The following is an 8,892-nucleotide window of genomic DNA, read 5'->3' as shown; positions in this document are numbered from 1 at the left end:
AGTTTTATAGCCTCCAGCTCACGCGTTTTCGTCTTAGCTCAGGACGGAGGGCTCCAGAGCAAACTAATTTATGCAATAGCCAAATTGCTTGCTCACAACTTTAATGCCAGTAGCTCACAAAAGTAGAATTTTTGCTTACGAGACTCCACAGTTTAGAGGGAGCATTGGTCTTAGCTGATATTCTGTCCCAACTCTGACTTCTCCTGGCAAGCTCAGATCTCTGTCCTGGGACAATTAATCTGGCTGATAATAACATTGTTCAGATATACGCAGCAGGCCGAATAGCCCAGCTTAGCCCAAGCTCATCAGGACCTGGAAGCTAAGCAGGGTCGTCCCAGGTTAGTACTTGGATGGGAGACCACCAAGGAAGATGAGGGTCGCTATGTGGAGGAAGGCAATGGCTCATTTCCTCCCTTGAAAATCCCATGGATGGGGTCACCATGAGTCAGTTGTGACTCCACAGCACATTATTCATTCACAGAAATGCAGCACAGTGACTCATTGGGAGATCACTCGGAAAAGCAGGAAGATCCACCCCAGCCCTGCCCTCGGGAAAACCCCTCACTCACCAGCCGAGCTGTAGGCAGGCCTGAAGTAACTGTTGAATTGGAAAAAGCCTTCCAGTTTTCCCGCTCAGCGAGCTCTGGATAAGCAACTGGGTCTGGGCAGAGGCCCTCCAGTCCCGCCAACATGGGTCGTGGGAGGGCCGCTCGGCAGGTCAGCTCATCGGCACGGGGTCCTTGCGGTTGCCTGGAGCTTGCAGAGGGCGGCCCAGAAGAGACGCGGAGGGCTGAGGAGATGGATTAACGGGAGCTAAATCCAGCCATCCGGTTCGGAGGATTTACTGCCCGTATCCAGCCGCAGTCTTAGCTTCCCACACGGGAGGGAGGAGGGCGAACAGAGAAACCTTTCTTCCCCACAGAGTGCCGCTCAAGAGAATGCTGATTTTTCCACCCACTCCCCGCCTCTTAGAAGCTCTGGGGCACCGTCGCTGGGCCACCTCAATCTTCACAAAGCAGGCCGTGCAAACGAAGAATGACTTTATTTATTACGTTGGCGGAAAGGTTCACCTACTGCCTTCCTTTGCAGGCGGCACCCTCACTCGGCCTCCCTGGGGCTTTATTGCATGATGAAAGGGATGGCCTGGTGAAGGTAGTGGGCAGTGTTCCCTTTAAGCTGAGTTAGCGTGAGCTAGCTCACAGTTTTCTAGCCTCCGGCTCACACATTTTTGTCTTAGCTCAGGAAGAACAGCTCCAGAGCAAACTAATTTATACGGTTGCCAAATCGCTCGCTCACAGTTTTAATGCCAGCAGCTCACAAAGTAGAATTTTTGCTCACAAGACTCCACAGCTTAGAGGGAACATTGGTAGTGGGGTGAGCCTTGTTGCTCTTTGGGGGACAACCCCACCACTCCCTAGAGCAGGGGCCCCCAACATGGTGCCTGGGTGCTCATTGACACTTTTTCTGGCACGTGCCAAGTGTTTTTAAGGGGTTTCCCAACCCAGAGTTGGCAACCCTGTGGGATCCTTAATTACCAGGTTTCTTTTTTTCTTCAGTTCTCCTGCACGATGGTTTGGGAGGGGCTGCCCCAGAGGCACAGAGGGATCACTAGGGTCACCAACCTCCAGGTAGCACCTGGACATCTCACAGTATTACAATTGGTCTCCAGGCAACAGAGACCAGTTTCCCAGGAGAAAAGGACTGCTTTGCAGGGTGGACTCTATGGCTTTGTGCCCTGCTGAGGTCCCTCCCCAGGCTCCGCCCCCCAAATCTCCAGGTCTTTCCCAACCCAGAGCTGGCAACCCTAGGGATCACCCTTCCCGGGCGTCATCCAAGCCGGTTTCCATGCAGCCCGACCACAACAAAGAAGCAGTCACAGCCCAGGCTGGCCAGCTTTCAAAGCACCCTTTGCTAATCTTCCTAGCCTAAATTCTTTGCTGGCAGTCTTACAATCCCATTATCTCTGGCCGTAAAAAGAGAATAGATAGAAAGCTCTTTGGGCCTGGGAGTTCTGCTCTGTCCTCCTCCTCCTCCTCCTCCTCCTCTGTTCGCTTAAAGTAATAGCCTCATCCATTTTGATTTGCCTCCACAGACCTCAGCAGGCTCTGGCTTTGGGAAGCTCCTGTGACTAAGGGGCCGTTTCCATTCCTGCCAGTGGGGCAGGGAGGGTTAAGCCCGGTATACATAAATTTTGTGAGGGGGGGGGAGTACAGCCTGTAGTTAAAGGGTAGTTAAGTATGCATCTCTTTCGCTCTCTCTCTCACTCTCTCTGCAAAATAAAAAAAAATGAAATATTTTTAGCAAAGCCAAGTGGCAGCATGCAAAGATGGCGGGCGTGAATGGCAAAATAACATATGGGATGAAGTGGGGTTGCCATCTTTCCCCCTGGTCTTGCTCCAATGCCCAGAACACCAGGGTTGTCCTGCAGAAATTTTGCAAGTGACGCTTTTGCCCCTTGTTTTTTTTCTCCATGTCACAAGAAGGCAACAGGGCCATTATATATGGTTACTGTAATGTATCCAGCCTGACATGTCCGGACTTGCCCGGACTGGCCAGGCACAAACCTCACTAGCTTCATACCAATAGACAATGGGCCAGGAGGATTCTAGCCAGGCCCAATGAAAGGGCTAGGTCCCCAGCCGGGAGGCCAATAGGTCTCTCGGTTACTGTAAATAGTCTATCGGGAGTGGGGGGGGTGTTTAAGTGAACTTGGTGGCGGGTTTTCTGAACGGATATAAACCGGCCTGCGAGCCGGTCAGTTTGTCTTTGTCCTCAACTAATAAAGGTATGCTTAGCTGAAATCACTCTCCGTCTGCATACTTTTCAGTTACCAACCTCCAGACCCTGGAGGTTCTCCCAGAATTAATACTGATCTCCAGACTATAGAAATCAGTTCCCAGAGAAGAAATGTCAACTTTGGAGCACAGACTATGACATCACAACCCACTGACCTCCCTCCCCTTCTCAACGGCCCCCTCCAACAGGCAGCACCCCAAAATCTCCCAGAATTTCTCAAGCCGAAGCTGGCAACCCGACATCATGTCTGTGTTGCCTAGCAACCACTGTAAGAGGACGAGAGGATCACCTCTGTGTTGCCTAGCAACCAGTTAGAGGACAACTGTAGCCACTGCCACAGGCCAACAGTCTGTGTTGCCTAGCGACATCCACCAGACACACTGAGGCCTAACACTGACCCTCCCCCCCCCAGCAAAAAAGCCACTGCCACACTCTTAGTATGGAAGAGTTTTATTGGCTCCAAGCACGGCGTGTCTGGGTGGCTTCTGTCACGAAATTTCATTTAATTTTAGGTCTGGTGGTCTGAAAACAATCTGTCAAATAAAGGACACTAGGCAGGCAGGCAAAACACCCCCAGAGCTGGTCGGAATCCCGCCGTGGAGGTCCCTGGCCCCTCCCCACAAGACTATTCGTAGCGTTGCTGGCGTCTCTTGGCCGCCGATCGGAGCATGGCAGCAGCTACGCCCATCATGCCAATTGTCCCCACGGCAATGGCATCGGTGACCTGCAAGAAAGGGAGACAAGGCTGTGAGACGGGTTGCCAAGTCCGGGTTGGGAAATTCCTGGAGCCTGGGAGGTGGTGTCTGGGGAAGGCGGAGTTTAGGGAGGGGAGGGGTGGGAAGATCAATGGAGATGGGATGCCATCATGTCCACCTCCAAAGCGGCCATTTTCTCCAGAGGAATGGATCTCTGTGGAGATCTCCAATACACCCACCCAGGCAGGTTTATGTTTTTCCCCCACACCCAGTGTGCCTGGTGTGGTCACGTCACTTCCGGGTGACGTGACCACGCGCGCGCACTCCAGGAGCGAGCCGGGAGTCCCCTACTGCAGCGACAGGTAGGACTTGGCAACCCTAGCTCTGTATAGGGTTGTCTGGTCTGAATGACAAGCCAGCAGGGGACTTACTGGGACACTCCAGGAGGGGAGGGAAGAAGCATGCTGTGCCTACATCACCTCTGGGTGACATAGGCATGTCAGGGATGTCAAACTCTGTGGTTTGAAGCTAATTCTACCATAGAGTTTTGCCCAAAAACCAGAACATCTCCCCAGACACCATCAATGTGCCTACGTCACTTCTGGGTGACATAGGTATGTTGTATTTGGGGCGGTAACTCTCCCCCACCAGCCGGCTGGCCGGCACAGGGGGGGAACACCAGAAACCAGGGGATCCTCCAAACACCGGGGGACCTGGCTACCCTAGCTCTGTAAGGATAGCCAGCCTTATTATTCCTACACTACAGGTGGAGGGGAAAGATTAAGGCTCAAAAAAGTCCCGTCTTGCCTCAGACTGCCTACTGAATTGGTGGCAGAGTTCAGATTCATACCAGGGATTTCAGAATGGCTAACGTAATACACTAGATCTCCCCATGTGGACTTTTAGATGGGAGACTGTGGCATCCTCACTTCTCGGGGAGACGGTTTTACCTTTAACACACTCTCTGTGTACATAAAGTTGGTAGATTTCTGCTGCCACCAGGAATTAAAATTTTCAAATCTCCCTCTTTCAGTAAAATGACCCAGGGTCCGGGCACTTTAGAGGACTATGTGGCCCTGAAGAAGGACTATTCTGATTGCTGGGATAAGTTTAAACAACAATTTCTGAACTGTTGCTGTAGAAAGGAACTTGTAAACATAACTGGCAAAGCTTGGCATCACAAACAGTCTCTCAAACTCCAATACTCCACTCTGACAGGCTTAGGCCCTCAGTCTTATCTCTCTCTCATATATATAGCCACACAGGCTAAACTCTTTGTCTTATTCACACAGAATATACTCAAACTCTCATAGTCACATAGACTAAACTGTTTGTCTTATTCACACAGAATAGACTCAAACTCCCATAGTCACACAGACTATGCTCTCTCTCCAAACTTCACACACAGAATCCCCTCATAGACATCTCTCCTCCCACTCTCTCAGTCTTCAGCCAATCACATCACACTTATCTCCCTCTATCACTCGCCTTACATTACTGCAGTCAAACTAAACATTTAAAGAAACACCCACACCAAAACATGAATCATTACAGAGACATACCTGTGTTGTTGTTTTTAAAGCTGAAAGTAGTACTAAGGCCTACACACTCAACACTCTCCTCTTGCCTTGCGACCAGTGGGAGGGTTGGAGAGGATGTAGTCTGCATGTGTATTTACTGGAAATTGTCACAGAAAAGTGACAAAGGGTAGCTCTAGGAATCGTCGGGAACTCTATGGTTTTACCATAGTTTCCAGTGATTCCTAGAGCTGCCCTTCATCACTTCCTGTAAGAACTTTGGGCAAGTACACAAGACTGCATTTTAAAAAAAAATCCTGCCATTGCTCCAAGTGGAAGCAGGTGACAAGATCTGGGGGCAGGGAATCCCCCACCCCCACAGGGACTTGGCAAGCCTAGTCTCCTTTGTGGTCAAAAAGATTTTTGCAGATTTCCTAGAGCTTGAAAAACCTGCAAACCCCATTGAAGCAGAGACATTAGTGAAACAAATGGGTGGGTGTAGTATGGACAACAAAGGCTCCATCATATCCCTTTTTTTAAAAAAACAAACGGGTCCACCTCTACTCCTGGCACCTTCCAGCACAATCCAAGAATTTATTCCTCCCCCCCTTTTTTGTTCTCCTGCCCCCACCTGATCACTCATCGCAACTCCATATCGTAAGTCCATTACAAAATGTTCACAGTTATGGCTAGTCAGGTTATAGGGCATCTCCTTGCCCACCAACTCCTCTGTCCTCTGGAGGATCTTGGCAAGCGGCACCACCGGATAAGTGCTGTCGTGTTTGTTGTTCACTCGGTACTGGTCCTTCCGCACCACGACTTCCAGCCAGTCCTTTTTCACATACGCTCTGTCAGACAAGACTGCCAAAACGCTGGCAGCGCCGTTTGCGAGACGGTCGCCTTGTTGGGAAGGAAGGAAGAAACAGAGAGAGGGTTTAACAGCTGCAGACAGGCCCAGGAGGATTGTTTGCACACATTAACATTGGGCAAGGCCAGAGAAATATGACAAGGTGAAGGATAGGCAACCTTCCTCCCTGTCCTCCTGCCACTGAGTCTCATCAGCCAGTTTGGTGTAGTGGCTAAGAGCGCAGACTGTAATCTGGGAGAACTGGTTTCCACTCCTTCACATGCAGCTGCTGGTATGACCTTGGGTCAGTCACAAGTTCTCTCGGAGCTGTTCTCTCACGAGCAATCCTTGAAAGAGCTCCCTCCACCTACAGGACATTTTTGGCTTCTCTGGCTTTTATTCTGCCTTACAAAGGCTGCCCACCAACCATTAAGACCCCCATTTAGAAGCTATTGCTCCAAGTGCGTGTCTTAGACTTAGCTGGACCATACCAACTACACTGAAGTGCACCATATAGCTATTCCCATAATTGTCAGTAGATGGCACTCTAGCATAGAGATTTTCTGGTTAAAAGAGTAGGGAGAGAGGTACAGAAACAATTGCTATGCCCCCTTTCAGACAAGACTGTATCCTAAAAATGGATCAGGGAAGTTACGTATAGATGAGGCCCACAGATATCTGAAGGGACCACAGAGCCAAGGCCAAACCGAATACAAGTGGCACTGCTGCTAGGTTTCAGTAATTGCTTTAAGGAGGCCCCGGTCACACGGGAGGTTTAGGGCCGGAAGAGGGACGGATCGGGGGTGCAGCAAACGGGCGCGATCAAACCGCAACATCTGGGAAGCGGCGCGCACCCGTCCCCGATCCGGCCCTTCAGGCCGAAAATCCGCTGTAAAAAAAACCCCACCTACTGAGGACTTACCAGAAACGCCGCAGCAAGCGCAGTCGTCGGAGCGCCGGAGCGCCCGTCTTCCGGAGCAATCGAGGCTCCCAGCCAAACTGCGCATGCGCACACATGCGCAGCCGGCAGCCTCGCGCTCCCTTCCGTGGCTTTCTCCCCGGCATCTGATCGTCCCGGGGAGCAACTGCGTGGCAGCTCACGGGATCTGTGTGATCCCGCCGCCGCAGGTCTCTTTTGGTGCAGCTTTCAAAAGCCACATTTGCCCGCATCAATTTCCCCCCGTGTGGCAGGGGCCGGAAACACCCTTTTCATTTCAACACAATCCCTAATCCTTCAAGATATCTGCAGAGAAGTGGATGAAGCATAACACCAGCATGCTCAGGAGGAAGCCTATAGACAGTGGAAGGTATAGGGTTGGGAGGTTCCTGGGTATTTGGGGGTACACACACATGAAGCTGCAATATACCGAATCAGACCCTCGGTCCATCGAAGTCGGCACTGTCTACTCAGACTGGCAGCGGCTCTCCGGGGTCTCAGGCAAGAGGTCTTTCACATCACCTCCTGCCAGATCTTTTTAACCGGAGATTCCGGGGTTTGAACCTGGGAGCTTCTGCGTGCCAAGCAGATGTTCTACCACTGAGCCACGGCCCTTCCCCATAGAGCTTAAGGAGGCTGGGCTTTGGGAAGGGGAGGGACCTCAGCAGGGTATAATGCCACAGAGTCCACCTTCCAAAGGAACCATTTTGTCCAGGGCAACTGACCTCTGTACTCTGGAGATCAGTTGTAATTCCAGCAGATCTCCAGGTTCCACCTGGAGGTTGGCAGCCCTATGTAATGCAGATCAATTTGGCCCAGACACTCACACACACCCCAGAATCCCAGCACAAGGTCTGCCGGCTCCCGCGGAAACTTACATTCAGGGGCCAAGTGGACCACCTTGCCGTCTCCAACATAGATGGCCCAGTGCTGATAGCAAGAGCGGAAGATCTCGATGAGGTCCCCGGGTTTTATTTCATCCTGTGAGAAACAAATGGAAGGTTTGTGAGGGCTTGACACAGCTAATCCTTATTGGGTCGGCTCCTGTAGATTTGTTCCACTAACAGTGCACCTTTGGAATACTGTCACAGAATGGTGGGTACGACCCAAAAATGGCCGCCTCAGGAGGCACAAAGCCAACGATAAAATGGCCGCCTCAGGAGGCACAAAGCCAACAATAAAATGGCTGCCTCAGGAGGCACAAAGCCAACAATAAAATGGCTGCCTCAGGAGGCACAAAGCCAACAATAAAATGGCTGCCTCAGGAGGCACAAAGCCAACAATAAAATGGCTGCCTCAGGAGGCACAAAGCCAACAATAAAATGGCTGCCTCAGGAGGCACAAAGCCAACAATAAAATGGCTGCCTCAGGAGGCACAAAGCCAACAATAAAATGGCCGCCTCAGGAGGCACAAAGCCAACAATAAAATGGCTGCCTCAGGAGGCACAAAGCCAACAATAAAATGGCTGCCGCGGGAGGCGGAGCGACACAGAGGAAGCCCAAGTGAAGGGGAGAAGAGGAGTAATTTAAAAATACAGTGGTAAAAAAGGGGTGAAAAAGCATAAAACCAACAACTACAATTTAAACGATGTTATATCTATATCTGCACAGATAAACAACGTTTAATCTGCACAGCCAATCAGATCTTCAGTGGCAAATCAGAAGCCTTACTGAGCGACAGCCTCACCTGGCCGCCCCCACTTTCTAAAAACATGGGCACCATGTTGGGGACGCCTGTTATATTCATTTTAATCCCATCCTCTCTCCAAGCTGAGAACCTTCCTCTCCCCCTGTTTATCGTCAGGACCTCCCCACCCTAAAAGTAAGTTAGGCTGAGAGACAGTTCCTGGCTCCAGGTCATCCACTACGTTTTACAGATGAGTGGAGATCTGAACCCTCAAACCCTAATCAACACACCAGCCTGGCACTCAGCACCACCACGGACCCACCCCCCATTCTCAGCAGTCTGCCTCTTGGATTTACCCTCCTGCACATGATTGATTCAGCAAAACCACAGAGAACTCATTGTCCGTCCCAAAGCCCCCTACGCACAACTACCATTCCACACTCCCTCTACATTTTGCAGATGAAAGCGTGCAT

General features: G+C 50.9%; 1 protein-coding gene across 1 annotated transcript; it reads right to left on the bottom strand.

The window, feature by feature from the left end:
* Positions 1–3,316: 3,316 nt before the first annotated feature.
* LOC107118253 (HRAS-like suppressor 3) lies at positions 3,317–8,540 on the bottom strand (the record flags this gene model as incomplete). The annotated part of the gene is made up of 4 exons (XM_015420553.1): positions 3,317–3,520; positions 5,640–5,908; positions 7,671–7,760; positions 8,516–8,540. Coding segments are annotated over 4 exons (483 nt in total), but the record flags the coding sequence as incomplete, so codon positions are not given.
* Positions 8,541–8,892: the final 352 nt, after the last annotated feature.

Source organism: Gekko japonicus, unplaced genomic scaffold (genome assembly GCF_001447785.1).
Source record: "Gekko japonicus isolate JY-2015 unplaced genomic scaffold, Gekko_japonicus_V1.1 scaffold713, whole genome shotgun sequence".
NCBI classification, from domain to species: domain Eukaryota; kingdom Metazoa; phylum Chordata; class Lepidosauria; order Squamata; family Gekkonidae; genus Gekko; species Gekko japonicus.
This window is presented reverse-complemented; position numbering and strand designations above follow the sequence as displayed.